This window comes from Dryobates pubescens, chromosome 13 (assembly GCF_014839835.1).
Source record: "Dryobates pubescens isolate bDryPub1 chromosome 13, bDryPub1.pri, whole genome shotgun sequence".
NCBI classification, from domain to species: Eukaryota; Metazoa; Chordata; class Aves; order Piciformes; family Picidae; genus Dryobates; species Dryobates pubescens.
In genome coordinates, this window is record NC_071624.1 from 19,014,970 (window position 1) to 19,040,896 (window position 25,927).

The 25,927-nt window shown below is 55.2% G+C and overlaps 1 protein-coding gene across 5 annotated transcripts in view; it reads left to right on the forward strand.

Annotated features, from left to right (window-relative positions):
- Positions 1-24,124, forward strand: part of MBNL1 (muscleblind like splicing regulator 1) — a 60,949-nt gene extending 36,825 nt beyond the window's left edge. Inside the window, exons 4-10 of one of the 5 annotated variants that reach the window (XM_054166301.1) lie at positions 7,097-7,354; positions 9,070-9,123; positions 10,054-10,207; positions 16,908-16,943; positions 17,789-17,883; positions 21,324-21,398; positions 23,826-24,124. In XM_054166301.1, coding sequence (XP_054022276.1) covers positions 7,097-7,354; positions 9,070-9,123; positions 10,054-10,207; positions 16,908-16,943; positions 17,789-17,883; positions 21,324-21,380 — 654 coding nt within the window. In that variant the 3' untranslated portion in view covers positions 21,381-21,398; positions 23,826-24,124. The remainder of the gene's footprint in view (positions 1-7,096; positions 7,355-9,069; positions 9,124-10,053; positions 10,208-16,907; positions 16,944-17,788; positions 17,884-21,323; positions 21,399-23,825) is intronic. The other 4 variants (XM_054166302.1, XM_054166303.1, XM_054166306.1 and 1 more) reach the window with 4 other exon arrangements.
- The last annotated feature ends 1,803 nt before the right edge of the window (positions 24,125-25,927 follow it).

The following is a 25,927-nucleotide window of genomic DNA, read 5'->3' on the forward strand; positions in this document are numbered from 1 at the left end:
GGGAGGTGGTGGAAGCCTCCTGCCTGGAGGTGTTTGCAGCCAGGCTGGATGTGGCTGTGAGCAACCTGCTGTGGTGTGAGGTGTCCCTGCCCATGGCAGGGGGCTTGGAACTGGCTGATCCTTGAGGTCCCTTCCAACCCTGACAATTCTATGATGCTATGATAGGACAAGAGGAAACAGCCCCAAGCTGTCCCAGGGGAGGTTCAAGTTAGACACAAGGAACAGTTCTTTCCCCAGAAGGGTTGTCCAGACCTGGCTCAGGTGGAGTCCTCATGCCTGGTGGGGGTTCAAAGCTGTGTAGGTGTGCTGTTGGGGGTCATGCTTTAGTGGTGACCTGGTCATGCTGGGTTAAGGGTTGGACTGAAATGATCTTGAAGGTCTCTTCCAGTCAAAAGATTTCTGTGATTCTGTCTTGGTGCCAGGTAAGGACAGGGCCTGACTGACCACTGACCACTCAGTGCTTGTGGTGCTGCTGCTTCCACTGTGCTGCAGAGTGGAATGGAAGCACTGAGCCCTTTTAGGAGTGACCATGGCAGCAGAAGAGCCCCTTGACAGTTAGTGTGTGCCGAGGAGGTGCTGATGTGGGGGTGCAGGCAGAGGCATCTGTAAGGGCAGAGCTTCAGCTGCCCAGGTAGAAGAGAACCTTCAGCCTCTCTCAGTTCTACTCTGGACAGGTGGTGCCAGCACTCCCCCACTGCCTCCTGCCTTATCATCCCTGCTACAGCCTGACAAGTGTTGGTGCTCTGCAGCTGCTGCTCCCCCGTGCCCTGACTCTTCCTTATCTGAAAGGCCTGACAGGGTTCTCAGCACCTTATCAGCAGTGCAGGCAGGGAGCCAGCGCCGTGCCCCGGCCGGGAGCGGGGCCCAGCGCTCGGCCCCGGCCAGCTCTGCTGCTCACCAGCTGCTGGTGGGAGAGGCTGGGTGACCCTCTGTCACCCTCTGTGCAGTGGACACAGTGTGTTGTGGCACACACACCTGCCAGAGGTCAGCCCTCCCCTCTCCGGTGCCGTGCTGCAGCCAGCAGCAGCCTTGGTGAGTGGCGGTGAGAGCTGAGCTCTGGCTCCTGCCTCAGCCCCTAGCCTGGAGCCAGTGCTCCTGCAGCGCTGGTGCAGTGACAGGGCTTGGAAGTCCCACCTGGGCAACACCTCTGCATGGGGAGGGCCTGAAGGCCTAGGGGTGTGGGAGGTGGATGTTCTCCTCTTGGGTATGGTGCCTGCAATCAAGGAGCACAGTGGAGGAGCCAGAAGGAGCTTTGTGTTCAGATGCAACCAGACATTGTACTGTTGCTGCCTCTGCTGGGACAGGGCTTCAGACAGGGGTTGGGAAACCCTGGGGGTTGGTCTCTTCTGGCAAGAAACAAGTGACAGGACAAGAGGAAACAGCCTCAAGTTGTCCCAGGGGAGGTTTAGGTTGGCCATGAGGAACAATTTCTGCCCCCAGAGGGTTGTCCAGCCCTGGCCCAGGGCAGTGGTGGAGTCTCCATCTCTGGAGGGGCTTCAAAGCTGTGGCGATGTGGTGCTGAGGGCCATGGCTTGGTGGTGAGCTGGCAGTGCTGGGGTAAGGCTTGGACTGGATTACCTCAGAGGTCTCTTCCAAGCAAGTCAAGCCCATGTTTTGAATTGATTCCTTTTCCTCAGCTGCACCTGTGCCTGGTAAGCTGCTGCTCAGAAGGCTGGGAGCAGGGGGGAGCAGGGGGCAGCGGGGAGGGCCCCCGGCAGAGAGTGCTTCCTGCTGCCGCTGTCACTATTCTCAGTGCTGACCTCACCACAGGCTCCCCTCCCGTGGCACCTCAGCATTGCCCTTTTTAGAGCTGTTTGCTCTGATCCCCAAAGCAGGCTCAGGTTACAGGAGAGCAGCTGCACCACGCCAGGAGCCGGCTCCCCGGGGGGCGCTTGGGAATCACCGAGGGAAGCTTTCCCTTGGAGGACTCTGTCGTGATGGACACCTGCCAGAGGTGGAGGAGAAGCAGAGTGTGATCAGATAAATTCCTAAATAAATCAGGCTGGAGTCAGAAATGAGCACAGAGAGGGAGGTGCTGGTGGCAGGGAGCCCTGCAGGTCACAGCACTGGCTTGGCTGCTGTGTTTGACGGAGCTTCCACCCATCCAGAGGCCACAGCACTGGACAGTGGTGCTGGGGACAGGTGAGCTCAGAAGCTTTCTGCTCATAAACAGGAGCAGAAGATGCCCAAAGCCCCAAAGCAGCAGCTCTGGCCATGGCCAGGGAAGCAGCTACATCCCAGGAAGCTCAGGAGAAGCTGCATGGGGACACCTCTTCACATGGTGCTTCTAGGCAGAGCTTGTGCTGGCCAGCAGGCTGAGACCAGAGTGCATGGGGCCCTGAGGGAATTTGGGCCTCAGCCTGCAGGATTTGGTCCTGCAGATGCTTCCTTTCTCTTTGTCATAGAATTACAGAATCACAGTATCACAGTAACTAAGGTTGGAAGAGACCCCAAGGATCATCAAGTCCAACCTGTTCCAACAGACCTCACAACTAGATCATAGCACCAAGCGCCACGTCCAATCTCCCCTTGAACACCTCCAGGGACGGCGACTCCACCACCTCCCTGGGCAGCCCATTCCAATGACGAATGACTCGCTCAGTGAAGAACTTTTTCCTCACCTCGAGTCTAAACCTCCCCTGACACAACTTGAGACTGTGTCCCCTTGTTCTGGTGCTGGTTGCCTGGGAGAAGAGACCAACCCCCACCTGGCTACAACCACCCTTCAGGTAGTTGTAGAGGGCAATGAGGTCGCCTCTGATCCTTCTCTTCTCCAGGCTAAACAATCCCAGCTCCCTCAGCCTCTCCTCATAGGGCTTGTGCTCAAGGTTTTGGCTGGAAGAGACCTTAAAATCAGTGAGTCCAGCCATGGAGCCAGCACTGCCTGGGAACCACAGGTCCCTCAGCACCACATCTCCACAGCTTCCAGCTACTTTGCACAGCTCTTCAGAGAAAAGCTGCCCTGCTGAGCCAACTCCTCTGCTCCAGAGGCAGCTGGCAGAGCGTTCCTGGTCTGGTGAAAGGTGTCTCTGCCCATGGCAGGGGTGTGGGATCTAGGTGGATCTTCAAGGTCCTTCAAGGTTCCTTCCAACCCCAACCATTCTGTGACTCTCTGAAAGGTTTTGCCTGCTCTGGTTCCTGCCTCTCCCAGAAGCCAGCGTGTGGCTACCTGCTCTCTGAGCGAGCTCCTGGCTGTGGGTATTGTCATTTATTGGAACATGATCTGAGAGCTTTGTAAGGCTTAGGTCTCTCTGCCTTGGAATGAACCATCCTGGAGAAGAATAACCTCTGTGATGTTCACATCTAACCCTGGGGTGTGATGCGTCCTGCCCTGAGTTCCCAGCGCCGCTTCCCACGAGCCATGCACCCTGCTGGATGATCATTCACTTGGCACACGGGTCCTGGGGTGCTGAATCAGGCTGTTCCACCACCAGAAGCCCACAGCACAAAGCTGCCAGGCAGGAGCCTGGGCTGCTGCACTGATAAGATAAGGTGGGGATGACTGTTAGGAGCAGCAGGACTGATTTCATCCCTCTTTGGACCATGTTCCCGGTGCAGACAGCATGCAGATGGATGAGTGTCCCCTGCCTTCAACCACTGCCACAAGGAATCTGGAGCTCAGGGTGGACATCCCATGAGTTGAGGCTTTTCCAGTAGCTTTCCTCATGCTGCCAGAGAGATCTTGGGCAAAAGTGTGGCTCTCCCAGTGAGCTAGAAGAGAAGCAAGGAGAGGGAAGCGAGAGGGAGAGGGAAGCAAGAGGGAAAGGAGTTGCCTGAGTGCTGTGTCTCCAGCAGCTGGGATTCCATCAGTTCTGTGGGAAGTGTCCAACAGATAAGAGTCATGGAAGCACAGAATTATCAGGGTTGGAAGGGACCTCAAGGCTCAGCCAGTTCCAATCCCCCTGCCATGGCCAGGGACACCTCACACTAGATCAGGTTGCTCACAGCCACATCCAGCCTGGCCTTCAAAAACTCCAGGCATGAGGCTTCCACCACCTCCCTGGGCAACCTGTGCCAGTCTCTCACCACCCTCATGGGAAAGAACTTCCTCACATCCAATCTGAATTTACCCATTCCTAGGTTTTTTGTCCATCCCCCCAGTCCTATCCCTCCCTGACACCCTAAAAATTCCCTCCCCAGCTTTCTTGTAGCCCCCTTCAGATACTGGAAGGCCACAATAAAGTCTTCTGAGAGCCTTCTCTTCTGCAGACTGACCACAGTCAGAGTGACCACAGCCAGCCTGCTGCTTCCTGTTTCATCCAGATGTGCTTTTTTAGCCAGGAAGAGGCAGCTTAGAGGCTTGGAGGCTTTCAGGTGCTTGGTAGTCAGGAGCTCTGGTGGTTGTGTTGGTTTCAATGCTCAGAATGTGGCCATCAGGATCTGCAGAGGGCTCCAAGAAAGCTGGGGAGGGACTTTTGAGGGTGTCAGGAAGGGATAGGACTGGGGGGGATGGAGCAAAAGTAGAAGTGGGGAGATTGAAATTGGCTGTGAGGAAGAAGTTGTTCCCCAGGAGGGTGGTGAGAGCCTGGCACAGGCTGCCCAGGGAGGTGGTGGAAGCCTCCTGCCTGGAGGTGTTTGCAGCCAGGCTGGATGTGGCTGTGAGCAACCTGCTGTGGTGTGAGGTGTCCCTGCCCATGGCAGAGGGGTTGGAGCTGGCTGAGCTCCCTTCCAGCCCTGACAATTCTGTGATTCTAATGTGCTGGGGAACAATCTGCCCTCTTTGGTCAGCTCTCTTCAGTGCAGAGCAGGAGACAGGAGTGGGGACTCGCTCAGGGCAGGGATCTCAGCTCTGCTGTCCATGGCCCTCCAGCCAAAGCTCTGCCCAGCCTTTGGGTGAGCAGTGTGGAACCTCTGCCTCAGCTGCAGTGAGTTGGTGTTTGTCTCCCCACTATGGTGGGCAACCAAGAATAAACTCAGCCCAAAGTCAGAAGCAGCTGAGTGAATCCCAGCAGCTCAGCATTTCTGCAAGGAGGCTGGAGATGTGCAGGTGCCTCTTTTGGTTCTGTTTCTTAACATCCTGAGTTGAAAGGGGCTGATGCTAATTACAGGGTTATTAATAAGGAGCTGAATCAAAGCTCTGCAGCTCTGCAAGGCCAGACACCACACCACGCTTCTGTGCCTCTCTGCTCTGAATCACACCCTGCTGTGTGCCCCTGCCACAAAGCTGGCACCCTTCCCAGGGCTCCCTTGGAAAGCACCAGCAACTGGAGATGCTGTGGGCTTTGCTTTGTGACCATCACAGCCACTGCTGGGCACACTGCTGGAAAGGACTGGCAGGCTTCTGGTTTGTGTCTGCCCTGCTGCAAAGCATCCTTCAGAGGCCTGTTCAGGAGAGCTGAGAGGGAGCCATTCATTGTCTTATCTCAGCTGGGGCTGACAGCTTGAGAAAAATTACTCTGGCTGTGCTAGGGGTTCTCTGGGGCTGCCCAGCTCATTCAGCTGCCTGGTCATTCTTCTTGGGGCTTTGGCTATGATAAAATCAGCTTATCTCTGTGCTCCTCAGCTTAAGAAGGACATTGAGACACTTGAATGTGTCCAGAGAAGGGCAACGAGGCTGGGGAGGGGTCTGGAGCACAGCCCTGGGAGGAGAGGCTGAGAGAGCTGGGGTTGCTTAGCCTGCAGAAGAGGAGGCTCAGGGGAGACCACCTTGCTCTCTCCAACTCCCTGAGGGGAGGTTGTAGCCAGGTGGGGGTTGGTCTCTTCTCCCAGGCAAGCAGCACCAGAACAAGAGGACAGTCTCAAGCTGTGCCAGGGGAGGTTTAGGCTGGAGGTGAGGAGAAAGTTCTTCCCAGCAAGAGAGATTGGGCATTGGGATGTGCTGCCCAGGGAGGTGGTGGAGTCCCCATCCCTGGAGGTGTTCAAGAGGGGATTGGATGTGGCACTTGGAGCCATGGTTTGGTTGTCAGGAGGTGTTAGGGATTAGGGAATAGGTTGGACTTGATGATCTCTGAGGTCTTTTCCAACCTGGTTGATTCTGTGATTCTACATTTTCTTTGTAGACACTTCTAGATATATATCCTCCTACATGTGATCATGTAGGGATCAGCTCTGTGCCTTTCATAGGCTCCCAGGATGTTAGGGGTTGGAAGAGACCTCTGAAGATCATTGAGTCCAACCCCACTGCCAGAGCAGGACCATAGAATCCAGCACAGGTTGCACAGGAACACATATTGAATGGCTCCAGAGCAGGAGTCTCCACAACCTCTCTGGGCAGCCTGCTCCAGGGCTCTGTGAGCCTCCCAGTGGAGAAGATCCTCCTCATGTTGAGGTGGAACCTCCTGTGCTGGATTTTATATCCATTGCCCCTTGTCCTGTCCCAGGGTGCAGCTGAGCAGAGCCTGCCCCCTCCCTCCTGCCCCCCAGCCCTGAGATACTGAACTTGGTGATCCCGAGGGTCTTTTCATAGAATCATAGAATCAATAAGGTTGGAAAAGACCTCAGAGATCATCCAGTCCAACCTGTCACCCAACACCTCACGACTAACTAAACCATGGCTTCAGGTGCCGCATCCAATCTCCTTTTCAACACCTCCAGGGACAGGGACTCCACCACCTCCCTGGGCAGCACATCCCAATGGCAAATTCCTTTCTGGGAAGAACTTTCTCCTCACCTCCTGCCCAAACCTCCCCTGGCACAGCTGGAGACTGTGTCCTCTTGTTCTGGTGCTGCTTGCCTGGGAGACCAACCCCCACCTGGCTACAGCCTCCCCTCAGGGAGTTGGAGAGAGCAAGGTGGTCTCCCCTGAGCCTCCTCTTCTGCAGGCTAAGCAACCCCAGCTCCCTCAGCCTCTCCTCCCAGGGCTGTGCTCCAGACCCCTCCCCAGCCTCATTGCCCTTCTCTGGACATGTTCAAGTGTCTCAATGTCCTTCTTAAATTGGGGAGCCCAGAACTGGACACAGGACTCCAGGTGTGGCCTGACCTGAATGTTTCTGTGATCTACAGAAGCTGTGTCCTCGCTCTGGGGGAGCTGATCCCGCCCTGTCCCACCACCTCTGCGCTCCTCCTGGGGCCTCACAGCACTCAGAAATGCCCCCCTTCCCCCTTCAGCCCACACCCCACACTAAGTGCCTTTCTCCTGCCCCCCACCCCATGGCAGGTGTGTCGAGAGTACCAGCGTGGCAACTGCAACCGGGGGGAGAACGACTGCCGCTTCGCCCACCCCGCCGACAGCGCCATGATCGACACCAACGACAACACCGTCACCGTCTGCATGGATTACATCAAGGGGAGGTGCTCCCGGGAAAAGTGCAAATACTTCCACCCTCCTGCCCACCTGCAAGCCAAGATCAAGGCTGCCCAGTACCAGGTTAACCAGGCTGCAGCTGCCCAGGCAGCAGCGACTGCAGCTGCCATGGTGAGTGCGCAGCTTTCCCCCTGCCCCGGGCGGCGGCGCTGGCAGCGAGGGGTTAAAAGCTGGGCTGGCTGTGGGGGGGGAGGGTTGCTCGTGGTGGGGGGCCACGGTGCAAGGAGCTTTCTCAGCATGTGGTGCCGGGTGTGCTGTGGGGTGGGGGGCAGTTTGAGAGCCTTGGGGTGTCTCCCTCCTTTGCCTGCTGGCGTGCAGAGTATCTGTATGTACATCTGTGTGTGCATACGTCCGTGCCTGCCTGCGCCTGCAGATCTGCTCCTACAGCTGAGCCTGTCTCTGTGTGCGGCCAGCTGTGCCTCTCTCGAGCTGCACAGACAGGCAAGCCCCCCTTTCAGCCACTCTGCCTTTGTAGGGACTCACTTGGAAGTCCACCTTGCTGTCTAGATGCCACCCCTAGCCTTCTTTCATCCCACCCCGAGGGCTGGCAGCAGCTCCCCGAGGGCACCGGCGCAGCCCTCCCGCAGCTGTAGTAGTTGTAGCAGCCAGATCCGGAACCCCTCGGGGCCTGGTTTGCCAGCAAGGAGAGGCCAGCACCCCGAGGAGGGCTCCGCTGCCATCTTGTCCTGCCCATGTTGAGTCTGGCAAGGCGTGGGAAAGGTGCAGGCACTGGGATGCGGTGGCCAGGAGCAGCGGGAGCGGCACTGCGGGGCGGCGGCCCCCAGCTTCTGGGAAGGCTATGGCGCGGGCGGCGAGCTGCTGGCTGGGTGTGGGGAGCTCTGGTTAACACTGCTGCAGGGCCATGGCGAGCCCCAGTTCCACTCCAGGCCATGAGGAGCCCCAATTCCACTCCCTCAGGGCCATGAGGAGTTCCCAGTTGCACTCCTGCAGGGCAGGGCCACGGGGAACCCTAATTCCACTGCTGCAGGGTCATGAGGAGCCCTAATTGCACTCCTGCAGGGCAGGGCTGTGGAGAACCCCAATTTCACTCCTTTAAGGCCATGAGGAGCCCCAGTTCCCCTCCTGCAGGGCTGTGGGGGAGCCCAAATTGCACTCCTGCAGGGCAGGGCTAAGGGGAACCCCAATTCCACTCCCTCATGGCCATGGGGAGCTCCAATTCCCCTCCTGCAGGGCAGGGCTAAGGGGAGCCCCAATTCCATTCCCTCATGGCCATGGGGAGCTCCAATTCCCCTCCTGCAGGGCAGGGCTAAGGGGAGCCCCAATTCTGCTCCCTTAGGGCCACGGGGAGCCCCAATTCTGCTCCCTTAGGGCCACGGGGAGCCCCAATTCTGCTCCCTTAGGGCCACGGGGAGCCCCAATTCTACTCCCTTAAGGTGAAGGGGAGCCCCAATTCTACTCCCTTAGGGCGAAGAGGAACCCCAATTCCACTCCCTTAGCCCACGGGGAGCCCCAGTTCCCCTCCCGTAGTGCCGTGCGGAGCAGCCTGCGCTGGGCTCGGGAGGGCGGTGCGCCGCGGCCGCAGCCCTGCCCTGCCCTGCCCCAGCCCGGCCCCGGCGGCGTGGGGGGTGGCCCCTGGCCGGCCCCCCGCCCTTCTTGCCCCCGCCCCCGGCCGTTCCCCGGTGCATGCAGAGTCTTGTTCCCGTGGTACTCGGCATCCGGTGATTTGTTTTTTTTTATTTGTTGTTTTTTTTTCTCACCCCCCCAATGCACTGCTGCCCCCATGACGCACCTCTGCTTGCTGTTTATGTTAATGCGCTTGACCCCACTGGCCATTGCCATCATGTGCTCGCTGCCTGCTAATTAAGACTCAGTCGGCTGTCAAATCACTGAAGCGACCCCTCGAGGCAACCTTTGACCTGGTACTATGACCTTTCACCTTTTAGCTTGGCATGTAGCTGTACCGTAGAGTGTTGGGGGTTTCATGTGTAGCCAACGGAATAGCCTGGTCCGTCCCCGTTCCTCCCCCTCCCCCGCCCCCTTCCCGTCCCTGTCCCCTCCCGCCGGTGCTGGGCACGGGGGCAGTGCTCCGCAGCAGGAACCCGCTGCCCCCGCGCCCTGCCGGCCCCTTCCCTTCCTTCCCTTCCCTTCCCACCTTCTTCCCATCCCCCTGCCCCAGGGTGCCGTGGCCGGGCGCAGGGTGCGTTGGCATGGCTTTGGCGGCGCGGAGGCGGCCGGGGGTGCCGGCATGTGGTGTGGCTCTGCATGCCCAGGCAAGGCGCTGGGGCCCGGGGAGTGGGTTGGCACCAGCGGCCCTGCCGTCCGCCCCTGGGCAGTGACTATTAACATGGCTTCTACGTGTGGATGATCCTGGAGCTGGCAGTGCTGCTTCCCCTGCCCCCTGCCCCCGAGAGCCTCGCTGCCAGCGGTGCCCAAAGCTCGGCCCCCGGCGGCGGGGTCTGGGCAGGGCCATGTAACCCATAGCTGCCCCTTAGCTGTGCTCTGTGATGGTAGCTGAAGTGGTGCTCCCTGAGAGCTTCTCCCTGCCTTTGATTTGGTAGTTCAGCCTGCTCTGCTGCTTGCTTGCTCATGGATAAACAAGGTGCTGCCTGGTGGGTTTTGCCTTCTATTGACTTTTCTTTTTCTCTCTCTCTCTCTCTCTTCCTTTTCTTCCCTCTCCCTCCCTTTCCTCCCTTCCCTCCATCCCTCCCTCCTCTCCCATCTCTCCCTCCTCTCCCTCCTCTCCCATCCTCCTCCCCTCCTCCCCCCATCCTCCCTGTATGTTTTTTGTTTTGGTTTGGTTTTATTTTCTTTACTGGCCTTTATTTTTGTCCCCATCCCCCTCCCTTCAGGGAATTCCTCAAGCTGTACTCCCCCCATTACCAAAGAGGCCTGCGCTTGAAAAAACCAATGGTGCCACCGCAGTCTTTAACACTGGTATTTTCCAGTACCAGCAAGCTCTTGCCAACATGCAGTTACAGCAGCATACAGCCTTCCTCCCACCAGGTAAGTGCTGCTCCTTGCCCTTTTTCCTGGGGGGGGGGGGGAAGGAGGGAGGATGCTGAAACAAAACCACCCCGGTGGCAAAGGCAGAGGTATTTGTGTGGTGCCCGCTGCAGGCCCGGTGCAGGCAGCCCCTCCGGCCCGTGGTGTCCGGTGGGCAGAGGAGGTGCTGGCTGCAGGTAGGTTGGCTTCTGGCTGCTTGGCTTGGAAGCTGGGTGGGTGTTTTCCAGTCTAACACAAAACTCAGTGTCGTGCTCTGTCTATCACCCCCAAGTCAGAACTTGCCACCTTCTCTCTCGTCCCTCTGCTCCTTGATTGACTTCCTCTTCCTTACCCATCTCAAGCTGTTTTTCTTTGCTGTAAGACCCCTTTGGCAACTCCTCTTCCTTGCCCATCTCTCCAGCTGTTGGGTTTGTTTCTCTTTGCTGTAAGACCCCTTTGCCTTCGTGTGCTTAGCACCAGTTGCTGAGTCACACCCTGGAAGGTTGAGCTTTCATTGCAGTGCAGTGACCATGGAAGGTGCAGACAGGCTTGGAGGTAGCTAAACCTACCTGAGGAATCACAGCTCATGCCTGCGAAGCCTCAGAGCTGATCTGGGACTCAGCAGAGGCAAGGTGCCCTTGTCCAATACTGATCCAATCCATACCTGTACCTGGTGTAGTCTCTGAGGGATTGATGGTTGTGCTGTTTCCTTCAGCAGAAATCCCTTCAGAGGACACCTAGAGTTGGAACACCTGTTTGGGTTCTGCAGGCAGCACCTCAGGAGCAGGGGTGCACAATCCCACAGCAATTATTCAGGTGGTTCTGTGCCTGTGCTGGAGCCAAGCTGAGTTAGCTTTGACCCCCATCAGAGCAGGGATCTCATTCTAGGAGGTGTGCAGAGCACAGCTGTGCTCAGAGCCTGGAAGGCATCTGCAAGGACCAGCCCTGTGTGATGCAGGCCAGTTGGGAAGAGAAAGGCAAATACATCCATGCAGTCCCAAAAACCTGAGGAGTTGATTCTTGACCAGTTTGGGCTTCCCAGGAATGGATTACGATGTCCTTTCCCATTCTGCCTTGGCCTGGTGCACAACTGACCTGGGGAGTTCAAATGGCACAAAAATCAGTTGTCCAATTCCATAACTTACTTAGGTTCCAAAAACGCACTGCAGGCACTGAGGCCCCTCAGTAAAAGCTCCTTGGAGGCCACAGAAAGCCTGAGCAAGCCTTAGGGTCAGACCTGCAGCCCAGAGCTGCTGCAATTCAGATACAGAGAGCGGTGCAGTCCCAGTCCTGCTGCAGGCATCACAGCTGCCCAGCTCCCTGCAGGCAAAGCCTGGCTGGTGGAGTCAGCAAACCAGGAGCTTCTCCAGCTTCCACAAATTTAGCAAGGGGTTGGGTGATGCCTGGAAGGACTTGGAGCTGCTTTGACTCACACTCAGAAGCTGAGGTGATGGCTCGTGTCCCTCAGGCCTCTTGCACTGCATCACTGACCTAAGGTCTCTCACAGCAGCTCTTGCACAACCCAGCTCAGCTCTTCCTCTGGCAAACCTCCACTGATGCCCCCAGGAGTTTGTGCCGTGGTTCCTGGTGTTTCATTTCACCTCTCCTGGCCAGTCAGTGGATGTGAAACAAGAGAAGGGAAGGAATTTGTAGCATGAGCTGCTGTAATTTCTCTGTTGTTTTAGATAGCAGCAGTTTGAGCTTGCAGGAATCCAGGAGAAGCTTGGAAATGTTGTTTGCCTCCTGTCCCTTTAGAGTTAGCTCACCTCAAGTGAGGCAGTGTCAGCCCTGCTAGTGCTCAGGCACCTGGAGGTGGAGATTCTCCTGCATTCCCTCAGGACCAACAGGAGAGCAGGGAGCCTGGGGGCCCTCAGCTCCACTGCCATGGAGCACAGGCAGGTTAATGCAGTGGGCACTGAACTATACAGGGATGGTTTTCAGCTTCAGGCACCCCAAGTGTGGCCACTGAGATGTGTCCTTAGCTGCTTCAGCCACAGTAGCTGAAAATGCAGCAGGTCTGGAGGGCAGGACACTCACAGAGCCACCAGTTTGTACCCCAGTGGAGGGCCTTGGCAGGACCCTCCACTCTGCAGGGCACTTGAGAGTTTTCCACTCATGTTCCAGACAAACCCAGAGACCTCTTCCAGATGGTAAGGCATAGCCTGGCTGCCTGCCTGCAGGGCATGGGAGAGCAAAAGAAGGGCTTTGCCATGCCAGAGGATGGGCACTGGTGCTCCAGCACACTTTGCATGACCAAACACTCTCACAACCTCATCTCACCACTCCCAGATAATGCTCCCTCTTTGCTTGGCTCCCCTCTGAGGGCTCCCAGAAACCTTGGCTGCTGGAAGACTGAGAGGGGACTCTGAAAGGCGTCACAGGGAAGAGCTGGGCACACTTGTGGCATTGGCTGGAAGGAAGAGGTAGGGTTGGTCTGCTGAGCAAGGAGGCTCTGCATGACTCAGGGGATGCCCACAGCTGGCTGTGGTACTTTGTTGCTGACTGCCAGCTCTGGGCACCCTGTCAGACAGGGGCAAACATTTTGCTGTGGGGCTGTGAACAAGCAGAGCAGCAGTTACTTGGCATCAGCACTTCCAGTGCCCAGGCACCCGGCTGGGGCTGAGTTTGTAGGTGCAGGCAGAGCTCCTGTGTGCACCCCAATGGCATTCCTGCCCTGGTGCTCGTCAGCATCCTGTGCCACTGCCTGCCCAGCTGTGCCATTCTGGGCTGGGCATGTGGGCAGGGCGAACAGGCGATGGCTGAGGAGCAAACTCCTCCAGCAGGAGGGGCTGAGGTTCGCAGGGTCCCCCGGGAACTGCTGTCCTGCTGCAGCCGGCAGGGACAGCAAAGGCTTCAGCCACCTCTGCTGTCCAGCCAACGAATTGCAGTTGGAGTCAGCTCCTGCAGCTTCAGCCCCGGGGAAGGAACCTGCTCAGGACACAGCTGCCTTCCTCCAGAGGTGTCTGTGTGAGCACCTCCTCGGTGGGGCTGCCTAAAACGCTGCTCTCTCAGATTGCTGTGGTTTTGCTCTCCTCCTCCCAAAATGTAAGGGAGGGAAGAGCAGGCAGCACTGCTCACCTCCACATGGTGGTGGTGTTGGGGGGGGAGGGGGATTTTTAATCAGGATTTAGAAGATTGGGCAGAATAAATAACCTGGGGGTAATAATCAGAGAGAAGAGGGGGGGTTAAAAAGACCTGCTTAGAACCCCACTGAACCTGGAATATTTATAGAAGCAGCTTCATTGCAGTGCAGAAGGAATCTTGAGTGTGAATTTAGGATCAGTTAGCTGAGCACACAGCCTTGAATTAGAACTGTGCCTCGTGCTGCAGAGCCAGGGAACATTTCAGCCTGCACATTTATTATTCATGCCTGCTCATTAGTCAGTGAAAGCTTCTGAAGTTCAGGATGATGAGTAAGGTCAGAGGAGAAATGATTTTCATTGCTGGTAAGAGGGTCATACAGCATTATGATGTCTTCCATCTCTTGCCACTTCCTGCACCCCAGCTGGTACCTTCCTCTCTGCCTTGACTTCCATTTGCTTCAGATCCCCTTCCTGAACTGTGTGTGCTGGTTGGAACGTTCACAGTGGCAGCTCAGCCTTTAAGCCTTGGAGCTGAAAAGCTTGCCAGTGGTATTTCAGGGCCATGAAGAGCATCTCCCTCCTCTGTAATGTGGAGGTGTATTCATGGAGTGATGTCACATCCCAGATGCAGTGATGTAAGCCTGGCAGACAGGCCACTTCTGCAGGGGCAGAGCTCAAGGGTTCTTCTCTGGACCCTCCTTAGCACTGCAGAGACAGAAACAGAGAATTCACCAGGTTGGAAAAGACCTTGGAGATCATCCAGTCCAGCCTCTCACCCAACACCATCTGAGCAACTAAACCATGGCACCAAGTGCCTCAGCCAGGCTCTTTTTAAACACTTCCAGGGACAGTGACTCCACCACCTCCCTGGGCAGCACATCCCAAGGGCCAATCTCTCTTGCTGGGAGGAATTTCTTCCTAACATCCAACCTAACCCTCCCCTGGCACAGCTTGAGACTGTGTCCTCTTGTTCTGGTGCTGGTTGTCTGGCAGAAGAAACCAACCCCCACCTGGCTACAGCCTCCCTTCAGGGAGTTGTAGAGAGCAAGAAGGTCTCCCCTGAGCCTCCTCTTCTCCAGGCTAAGCAACCCCAGCTCCCTCAGCCTCTCCTCCCAGGGCTGTGCTCCAGACCCCTTCCTCCAGACCTGGGAGGGCCTTAGGAAGCAGCTTTGTACCTCCAAGCCAAATTTTGCTCCCTTTTTTCAACCCTGCAAGTGGTCCCAGCGACCTCAGCCTTGATTGGTGTGCTTGGGGGAGTCAGCAAAGGCAGGAGCTCCCCTTCTAACCTTCCTTGGCAAATGCCTTCAGCCTCTTCCACGAGGCAGAAACAGCAGAGCAATTAGGAGAGGTGGTTGTGTCCTTTTCTTTGGAGCCTCACAGAGGCAGTGATGACAGAGAAATGTCCTTGGCTGCAGCAGTAATTGCTCTGAGTGACTCTTCCCCTGCTTCCTTAAATGCTCTGGAGCTTGAGAGACCACTGCAGGGCTTGGCACCAGCTGAGACAATTTCCTGTCCCCGTGCTGGTCAAGGAATGTCAGGGGAAGCAGCATTGCAGGGCTCCCACTGGCACTCCTCTGGAAGATGTGTCCCCTTCCACTGCAGTCCCTGCTCCCAGATTTCAGGTGGTTTCAGTGTCTGCTGCCTCCAGGGCAATGAGCAGTGCCAGTCAGTGTTATTTGTTAAGCAGAAAGGTTACCAGGCCATTCCAAATGGCTGTCCTGAAACACCAGGATTGGAAGCAGAAACAGCAGATGCAGAATTCAGTCAGGTGGAAGGCACTTGGCTGTGTCAAGTGAGCAGAATGACCAACTCTGGGATGCTTAAGAGTGATCCCATCCTGTTCCTAACCCCACCAGGCTGCTGCAGGCTCTCTAGATGCAGGGCAGAACTCAGCAGTCACTGTCACTTCAGTTTACCTTTGTGGAGCCTGAAGAGAGTTGTGAGCCCAGACACCAGCAGCTTAAAATAGGCCCCATGATGGAGGGGAAAAAAGTGCTGACCCAGTGTTCTGAGGTGTTGCCTTGAGCTGCTGAGGAGGCTTCAGCTCTTCAGTCACTCCTGGCCTGTGTGAGCAAAGGACCAGGGGAGTGCTAGGATGGCTTCCACTTCACCAGCACCTCCTGGGGCTCATACATCACAAAACCACTGCATGCCCAACTCACAAAATCCCCACATCCCAGCAGGGTGAGGTTGGAAGGAAACTCTGGAGTCCATCCAGTCCAAGACCCCTGCTAAAGCAGGGCACCCACAGCAGCTTGCCCAGCAGCACAGTGTCCAGGTAGTTTTGGAATCTCCAGAGAAGGAGACTCCACAACCTCTCTGGGCAGCCTGCTCCAGGGCTCTGTGAGCCTCCCAGTGAAGAAGTTCCTCCTCATGTTGAGGTGGAACCTCCTGTGCTGGAGTTTATATCCATTGCCCCTTGCCCTATCCCAGGGTGCAGCTGAGCAGAGCCTGTCCCCTCCTTCTTGACCCCCAGCCCTCAGATATTGACAGACATTGATTAAATCCCCTCTCAGTCTCCTCTCCAGACTAAAAAGCCCCAGGTCTCAGCCTCTCCTCACCAGGCAGTGCTGCAGTCCCTTCAGCATCCCTGCAGCCCTCCCTTGGACTCTCTCCAGCAGATCCCTGTCCCTCTTGAACCGGGGAGCCCAGCACTGGCTGCAGTAGTCCAGCTGTGGCCTCACCAGGGCAGACTCAAAGAATAGAATTAGAATAGAATAGAATTAACCAGGTTGGAAGAGACCTCAGAGATCATCCAGTCCAACCTCTCACCCAACACCATCTGATCAACTAAACCATGGCACCAAGCACCCCATCCAGGCTCTTCCTAAACACTTCCAGGGATGGGGACTCTACTGCCTCCCTGGGCAGCACATCCCGGTGGCCAATTACACTTTCTGGGAAGAACTTTCTCCTCACCTCCAGCCTAAACTTCCCCTGGCACAACTGGAGACTGTGTCCTCTTGTTCTGGTGCTGGCTGCCTGGGAGAAGAGACCAACCCCCACCTGGCTACAACCTCCCTTCAGGGAGTTGGAGAGAGCAAGGAGGTCTCCCCTGAGCCTCCTCTTCTCCAGGTTAAGTAACCCCAGCTCCCTCAGCCTCTCCTCCCAGGGCTGTGCTCCAGACCCCTCCCCAGCTTTGTTGCCCTTCTCTGGACACCTTCCAGCAGCTCAACATCTTTCCTAACCTGAGGAGCCCAGAACTGGACACAGGACTCAAGGTGTGGCCTGAGCAGTGCTGAGCACAGGGCACAATGACCTCCCTGCTCCTGCTGGCCACACTGTTCCTGATGCAGGCCAGGATGCCCTTGGCCTTCTTGGCCGCCTGGGCAAACCAAAGCAGCTTTTCCTGGCCAGGCTGCTGCAAAGGCAGACAGGAGACAGCAGCAGCAAGCAGCACACAGTTCCACCAGCTCTGTCCCCTGCCCTCTCCCCGCTGCCTCCCCCCCAGGCCTGGTTCCGGGGGCTCGCTGTGCTGTTGTGTGGTTTGATTGTGCTGACCGTGCCGTGCCGCTGTGCCCGTGATAACAATTGTTCTTCTTTGTTCCAATGACAATTGCTAATGACACGTGTGATGGGTTGTTTTGATTCTTTTCCCTCTCCAAATCCACCTTCCTGTTGCAATGCATGATGGGCAGGCTCAATATTGTGCATGACACCCGCTACAAGTGTTGGTAGGTGCCAGCTTTGTTTCTTGATTCTCTTACAACAAAAACGAACCAAACCTGTGGTGTGCAGCTCAGGACCCCCTCAAAATCCACTGCTAAGATTTGGAGCTCTGGTGGGGCCCTCCCCCTCCCTCCAGCTCTCCCCCCTTGGCCCCTCCTGCACTAAGGAGCCGTCAATGAAATGCAGTTGGTTTAATTGCCAGGCCGCTGGGGGTGGTTTTGGGGCAGCAGGTTTTGGACTTGCACACTCCTCCCTCCCTCCCTCCCTCCCTCGGTGGATTTTGACTGGGCTGTGAGTTCCAGGGCTTTGGAAAAAAATGGGTTTAAGATGTAAAGAGCTTTTGTACTTTGCTATAGACCCTTTGCCTTCAAGGAGGTTAAAAGCTTTCTGTTTGCAGTAACTGGTTTTGTTGTTGGCTTTGGGGTTAAGAACGACTTGGTTTGAATTTCTTTGCATTGGTAAAAGATAATCTAAAGGCTTTTAGAGCTGCTGCTGTGGAGGTTTTTTGGGATTGAAATGGTTAAGCTTGTTTGTGTCCATGTTCTTGATGTGATGGTAACAAGCCTTTTCCCCCCCCTCCCTCCCTTTGTTGTTGTTGTTGTTTTTCTCTCTCACCTCCCCTCCCTCTCCCCTTTCCCCTCACCTCCCCCCACCGGGAATGTCATCCCGCTTCGCACTGTGGTTGCATGTCACTCGCTGGCACTGATGCCCCGGGCTTCCTGCTGTGCCAACCCCCACCCCCCCACCCCCCCCCCACGCTCCACTGCCCCTCCACACGTGGCTCTGGGTTCCATCCTTGCTCCACTCCTCCTGGACCTTTCTGCTTCTCTTGGTTTTTCCTTCGGAAAAGTTCCCATGGTGCACGGTGCTACGCCCGCCACTGTGTCTGCAGCAACAACATCTGCCACAAGTGTTCCCTTCGCTGCAACAGCCACAGCCAACCAGGTTTGCTAATTTACAGCTTTGTTCCTTACAGACAACTCGAGAGGGGTGCTTTTAATCAGCATGGGGGAGTGGATGTACTTTTTTTGTCCCCTCTTGTTGGCCTACACATTGTCCCTGAGCTCTGCGGCGCGGCGCGCTCGGCCCCGCGCCGCGCTCGAGCGGTGCTGCAGCCCCGCTTCTGGGGGCTAAAAATAGTGCACAATAGAGCTTCTGACTCAGTCTTCACATTCAGGGGGCCAGGCAGGCTTATTGCTGCTCCCAGAGGTGTGCAGAGAGAGGGATAACACAGGGAGGCCGTGATTTATGTCTCCCTCTGCGAAGCAGACAGCTCCTCTTAGCGCTCCCTTTTAGCTTCTTCAGAGCTCCATCAAAAGGCAGGAAAACCTTTGTGCAGAGGGCTTGCAGGGTCCCAATTATTACAGCAGCCTGAAGTTAGCAGTCTGAGCATGTTCTGACTCTCCTCTTCCAAGAGCAAAACAAAACCACTTGAGCCCAGGCCCAGGGGAAACTCCTCTGACACTTCTGTTCAGCCTGTGGTGCTGCGTGGGACCGGCTGGGGGCTGGTCACAGTGGGCAGGCTGCAGCTCAGGCAATTCCCATCAGGGCCCGGTTTGATTTCCACGTTGAGGGTGATAGGGTCCAGTTGTGGCCGCGTTGGGATGTATTTCAGGAAGAGAAGAACGATGCTTGCCTTAATGAGCGATTCTGAGCCCTCCCAGCGACGCCAGCAGGGGAGCAGCAGGGGCCGGAGGAGCTGCAGTCCCCACAGGCACCAGCTGGAGCTGCACTGAGAGCAGAACAAGAGCTGGGCTGCGGTTCCTGCCTAGCTGGGCTGTCAAAGTGCAGGTTTCTGTAGCACAGCTGCCTTGAAAGTGACAGTGGAAACGACTTAAAAACCTTCTTGTTCCTCTTCTGGAAACAAATTATTGAGATGTAGGAGGAAGTTAGAGTTGCCTGAATGCCTCAGTTCTGGTCTGATGTGCAGGTCCTGCTCTGGGCTTGGAGGGGCTCACACTTGTGCCTTTAGGAGATGGAACTAACCACGGGCTCCAGCAGTGTGCAGGCTCTGTCCATCCCCATCCAGCCTGGCCTCGAATACCTCCAGGGTGTTAGACTAGAAGAATGCCTTTCCAGTTTGAAAAGGTAGTTTGGAGGCAGGACCATGTCCACAGTTGTGGAGAGAAAGGGCAGGAGTCCAGGCAGCTCACCTAGCACACTCAGCTCCCTGGGGCACCAGAGCCAGCTCCCCGAACAGTGTCCAGATCCCACGGTGAAGCTGTCAGGATGGCAGCTGGACATCAGGCAGCAATGCCTGTGCCCATGTCCCTGTGTGCTCAGGGTGGGTGCAGAGCCCAGATGCCATGGAGAGGGTCAGACTCCCATGGGAATAATTCTGGAGTCTGTGAGCCTTCCCACCTCTGCCTGCTGAGCATTTTGTACCCCAGCAGCTGTACATTCTTGGTTTCCCTCTCTGCTTACTGGGCCCTCAGAAGTACCATTCCAAAACTTACCCTACAGCTGGGAGGGCACATCCTGAGTCTCAGCCAGGGGGGACCTAGATATTTTCATCCCCAAACCATCATTAATTCAGTCCCACAAAACAGTCAGCTCAGTCTGCTTAGCAGCTCACACTGTCTGCTCTGGAGCAGTCTTGGCTGAGTCACCACCTTACATGTGGATTCAATCACAGAGTCCTGGAATGGGTTGGTTGGAAGAGACCCTCAAGATCATCTACTTCCAACCCCCAGCCACAGGCAGGGACACCTTCCCCTAGACCAGGTTGCCCAAGGTCCCATCCAGCCTGGCCTCAAGGGTTTTAGACTAGAAGAAGAATGCCTTTGCAGTTTGAAAAGGTAGTTTGTAGGTAGTCCACATCCATGCCACCTCAGCAAGCAACCTAAAGCATGCCCCAGATGTCTATTTATTGCCCCTTGAAGAGAGCTTCTGCATCCTCCACCAGCCCAGGGAAGTGGTGAGAGCAAGCCAAGCCTCAGGGAAAAATCCCATTCCCAGCTCATCTTAAATAACCCTTCTCCAGCAGACTTGGAGGGCAGCTTGCAGAGCCTGATCATTTCATGCATAGCCTCCCTGGAGCCTCCCAGCAGCACCCAGCGCAGCTCTGCAGCCAAACCTCCCTCCATACATATATGGCACACGTGGCACATATATGTATAAGCTGTGTGAGCAGCTGGAGTGCCTGAATGCAGTCTGCATGCATGCCAAAAGGCTTCAGAGCTGGCCCTCCATCTTCACTGAGCCCTGTTGAAGGTCCTTGGTATGTTCCAACAGCACTATCCCTGATGCTTCTACACAGTTGGGTGCAACAGCCTGGCCTGCAGCAGTAGGCCAACAATGGTATGAGAAGCTTCCTTCTGCTTGCAGCCCATTTCTGTGCCAGTTGGCAGTGTTGTGTGAAGCTGCCAGGGGAGGAGAGGGCACAGGGGGGTTGGAGAAGCCAGCAGCAAGACCTGTAAAGCATTTAGTTAAGGAGAAAGCTCCCCAGGCCCTGTCTTGTGCAGAAGAATAGCTCCAGCCTTTGAGGAGAAGGAGTCTCTGCAAGTGCAGCAGCCACTTGTGGCCGTACAAATCAGTGCTGTGTTGTGTGCCCCAGCATGTCTCCCTGCTCCTGAGCATCACCTGGCTCCCTCCAGCCAGGCTTTGGGTCCTGGCTGTGACACAGGATTGCCCCCAGCTCCTCCACAGCCACGTTGCTCCAGTGCTGGCCCTTCCTCAGGGTCCACTCCTGGGTCTGGGCTCGCTCCTGCAGGCCCCTGTGCACCCAGCAGTGTGAGGCTGTGCTGCTGCTTCTCTGTTCTGCTTCACTACTGGTTTGGAAAGGGGAACCTGAGCTGCTGGGGCACTTCAGGAGAGCCAGGTGATGAGTTCTGTTCTCACAGACAAGCATTTTGAGAGCTGTTTCACTGCTTTTGGGGGGTGGGGGGAATCTGAGCTCTGTAGCTCACCAGGGATGGAGACTGAGCTCAGGGCATCTTAGGTTTGGTGCTCAAAGGCCACCAGAGTGGAAGCAGTGAACAGCTCCCCAAATGAGGCCAAAATGAGGCCGAAACAAGGCCACCATGGAACTGATGGGTCAGGATTTTGTGTAGGCCAACAAAAAGGGCTCTTTCCAATTACTGCACTGCATGACTTGGTAGATTTGTACTCCTCCTCCCTCCCTCCCTGCCTCCCAACCAGCCAACAATCCTGATTTGATGTTTGTCAAAGCAAACTGAGCCTTGTCCAGCTGGAAAGCTGCTCCTGTAGCCCCTGACTTTTAACTTGGGTGATTGCAATGTAAACTCCACCAGCTCACAGCTGCCACCCCCCACCCCCCCAACTTCTCCAGCCTCCTGTTCTGTAGAAGAACACTGTCTGAGGGGCAGCTCCTTGCAGCCCTTGCTCACTGCTTGTGTTTTGCTCTGTTTTTTCCCCACCTGCAGATACCCATAATATCTGCCGAACATCTGACTAGCCACAAGTATGTTACACAGATGTAGACATTCTGACATCAAACAGTAAGTTCCCAGCCTGTTGCTTGCATTTCTCTGTGTGCAGAACTGGTCTTTGTCCAGGGGCAGAGTGGTTTTAGTGTTCCAAAGGAAGCTGAAAAGATTGGAAGGGGAAGAGGCTCTGAGCTCCACCAGGGTGGGGATCTCAGCAGTGACCACCTTAGTGCTGGGGCAGGTGGCAGAACTGTTTGTGCACAGCCACACAGCATGGAGGGGAGGGGAGGGGAGGTGAGTGGGGTGGAATGGAAATGGAAGTGGAGATGGAAGTGGAAGTGGAAATGGAAGTGGAAGTGGAAATAGAATTAACCAGGTTGGAAAAGACCTTTGAGGTCATCCAGTCCAACCTATCACCCAACACCATCTGATCAACTCAACCATGGCACCAAGTGCCTCATCCAGGCTCTTCTTAAACACCTCCAGGGGTGGTGACTCCACCACCTCCCTGGGCAGCACATCCCAAGGGCCAGTCTCTCTTGCTGGGAAGAATTTCTTCCTCACCTCCAGCCTAAACCTCCCCTGGCACAGCTTGAGAAGAATCAGTCTGAAGGGCTCTAGGGGTTTATGGTTTGGTTTAGAGGGGCTAGTGGCTGCAGCAGCACTGATGCATAGATTGCCTTTGATGGTCCCTTCCCACCTGCTGCAATCTCATCCTACCCCCCTGCAGGCAGCAGGGACATCTCCAGCTAGAGCAGTCTGATCTTGAATGTCTCCAGGGCTGGGGCCTCAACCACCTCCCTGGGCAGCCTGTCCCAGTGTCTCACCACCCTCATTGTGCAGAGCTTCCTCCTGAAGTCCAGCCTAACTCCGCCCTGCTCCAGTTTCAAACCTTTGCCCCTTGTCCTGTCCCCACAGGCCCTTCTGAGCAGTCCATCCCCAGCCTTCCTGTAGGTCCTGTTCAGATAGTCAAATGCAGCTTTAAGCTGGAGAAGAGCAGATTGAGATTGGATGTTAGGAACAAGCTCTTTACTATGACAATAGTGGAACACTGGAACAGGTTGCCCAAGGGAGGTGGTTGAGGTCCCATCCCTGGAGGTATTCAAGGTGAGTCTGGACAGGGCCCTGGGCAGTCTGATCTAGTGGAGGATATCCCTGCTGGCTGCAAGGGGTTGGACTGGATGATCTTTGGAGGTCACTTCCAACCCAGACCATTCTGTGCAACCCCATGGTGAGCTGAGAACCTTTATTGCTGCAGAACTGGGGTGTGAGGTGCAGCTCCACCACAGAGCATGGCTGGCCTTGGTCTGGGTGCAGGAGAAGAGGAGACTCAGGGGGGACCTTATCACACTCTACAACTACCTGAAGGGAAGATGTAGTAAGGTGGGGGCCAGGCTCTGCTCCCAGGCAAATTGTGCCAGGATGGGAGGGCATGGCCTGAAGCTGTGCCAGGGGAGGTTTAGGTTGGATGTCAGGAAGCACTTCCCCATGGAAAGGGGAATTGGAGCCTGGAATGGACTGCCCAGGGAGGTGCTGGAGGTGTTGAAGGGAAGATTAGATGTGGCACTCAGTGCCATGGGCTGGTCAGTGTGGTGGTGCTAGGTCATAGGCTGGACTTGAAGATCTCAGAGGTCTGTTCCAGCCTCAATAATTCTGTGATTCTCCCTTGTACCTCAGGTGGTGGTAGAGCACAGAGGATTAGAAGGCCTCATTCTGTAGGACTTTAGAGTCTGAGATAATGAAAAGAAATTACTTTGGATCCACTGTGTTTTCTGCTAGGTGATCTTAAGGTTTTACTGTGCTGGAAGGATAGGACTGGTAAATATAAATGAAGTGTAAGGCCAGAGTGTGTTAAACCTTGGAAAGTACTCCCTTTTGTCTCTGAGATCCTTTGAGAAACAGGCAGCTCTGAACTGGAGCACAGTTGGCTTTACCCCCTGTCTTCCAGAGAAGGGCAATGAGGCTGGGGAGGGGTCTGGAGTACAGTCCTGTGAGAAGATGCTGAGGGAGCTGGGGTTGCTTAGCCTGGAGAGGAGGAGGCTCAGGGGAGACCTTCTTGCTCTCCACAACTCCCTGAAGGGAGGTTGTAGCCAGGTGGGGGTTGGGCTCTTCTCCCAGGCAAGCAGTACCAGAACAAGAGGACACCATCTCAAGATGCACCAGGGGAAGTTTAGGCTGGAGGTGAGGAGAAAGTTCTCCACAGAAAGAGAGATTGGCCACTGGAATGTGCTGCCCAGGGAGGTGGTGGAGTCACCGTCCCTGGAGGTGCTCAAAAAGGGATTGGATGTGGCACTTGGTGCCATGGTTTATTTAGTCATGAGGTGTTGGGTGACAGGTTGAACTTGATCCTTGAGGTCTTTTCCAGCCTCATTGATTCTATGGTCATATGATTCCCGGACTCCCCAGCTGCAGTCCCCCCGCCGGGGGCTGCCCTGCTAGCCGAGAGCCACGAGCATGCCTCAACGCCCCTCTTCTTCTTTATGTTCTTTCCCACTGCAGATCATGAATGAAGAGCAAAGGAACAGTGTGTTTGGGGTGGGGAAGAGGAGGAGCTCATCAGCCATAGTGTATATATACAGCCAGCCACCCCCAGCCTCCCTCAGCAGTAAGCCCTCCACACCTTGCATGTTAAAGCGGGGCCGAGCCCGGAGCGTGGCGGATCCACCACACACTGTTGCCTATCTTGACTTTGTACATTGAATTGATATCTTTGTGCTGAGGTGATTTTGATTTCTTAATTCTTAGTCTGAGGAGTACAGCCTCGTCTCTCTTTTCTAGCAGCAGGGAAGGGGTGGAGGAGGGGGTTTGGTGAAGGGCGGGGGGGGAGCCCTGTCTTTTCCCTCCACAATCGCATCGAGTCGCCCGGGGAAAAGGCAGACGACGCTGTACCCCCGCCCTGCCCCCCGACTCTTCCTGATGGTGTTGGTACGTCTGTGAGACCAAGAGATAATCTTTGGGTTTGTTTGGTTTAGAGTCAAAAAAAAAAAAAAAAAAAAGAAAAGTTTTAGTTCTTCTTTCTTCTTTTTGGTTTTTTTTTTTTTGGTGTTTTTTTTTGGTCTCCAAGGTTTACAAATAACAAGAGAAAAACAAAACCAAAAGGTGCACCTTGTATTTAAAGAAGTTGCCATGAGAGGCGAGAGCCCTGCATGCACAGGAAGGCCTTGGCCTGCTTTCTCTTTTGTTGTTGTTGTTGTTGGTTGTTGTTTCCTTCTTGTTCTTAATGTTGTTTTTTTTCTGTTGAAGAGGACTATTTTTTAATGTTAATGAGATTTAAGGGAAGAGGGAGAGGAGAGAGAGAGAGGGTATCCTGACAGATGAATGTGCCAAGTGGGGAGAAAACACAAACACAAACCACCACAACTGTGTCTGTTTTAAAGCACACCCATGGCTTTAAGTATCACGCTGGGGAAGGGTTTCTCATCAAGTGCCATAGACTGTACACATCCCACCCAGAGTATTACTTTCTGCAGTGTTATTTTGTTCAGAACCACCTCTTTTCTTTGGGTGTTTGTTTTTTTTGGGGGGTGGGGGATGTGTTTTATTTTCACTTGCTTTCTTCCAGTACCAAGCAGTCAAAAGGGCACCCTTCTGTTTCAAACCAAAGCTGTCTCAGAAATGGCCAAGGAATCACAGAATGTTAGGGGCTGGAAGGGGCCTCCACAGCTCATCCAGTCCAAACCCCTCTGCCAGAGCAGCGTCACCTAGAGCAGATCACACAGGAGCGCATCCAGGCAGGTCACGAGTATATCTCCAGAGAGGGAGGCTCCACAGCCTCCCTGGGCAGCCTGTTCCAGTGCTCTGTCACCCTCACAAACTCCTCACAGCAGGCAAGCAAGGAGTGGGGGAAAGAGGTTCCCCAGCCAGGGAGGAGCCCACCCTGGCCGTAGGGCCGAGCTCTCGGGGGGCCGCGCAAGGGCAGAAAAAGCCATTTCTGAGACACGGTGACAAAACCTCTCGAGGAACTTTTTTTTTGGGGGGGAGGGGGGGAATTCTGTTTTTATTCTTTTGTTTGTTTGTTTTTTGGGGGTTTTGTTTTCTCTTATTTATAGCCTCTGTGGCCAGTCAGAAGGACTCTAAAAAGTGAAACGTTCCGCAGAGGTGGGTTCCACTTTCCCCTTCGCCGCAGTCGCGCCGGGAGGCGGCGACTCTAAACAAAACACAAAGAGAGGAGAAGCACTGAACAGCAGCTGCATGGCAAAACCAAAAGATGACTAATGGGAGATGTTTAATTAGCCTAGGAAAAAAGGGGGGGGGGGTGGGGGGTCAATACTGGGGGTGTGTGTAGGGGGGGGTAAGTTTTCTATGTGATTTCTTTTTGTTCTCTGGTTTGTTTTTGGGGGGTGGGGGGTGGTTGTTCAGATTAACTGCTTATAGCCTTAGAAAGCCTTTACAAACTGTAAAGAAAAAAAAGCAAAACATAAAAAAACTTTAAAAAAAGAAAAGCAGACAAAAAAAAATATATATCTCTCAATAGATGTGCATTCAAGTTTTCAGGAGTGGATTCATCCAAAGGAATTGGATGTGGCAGTCAGGAGAGGGTCGTCCTTGCCCAGCGCTGAGGCGGGGGCCAGCTGGGCGGCCGGCAGGGGTAGGAAGAAGCG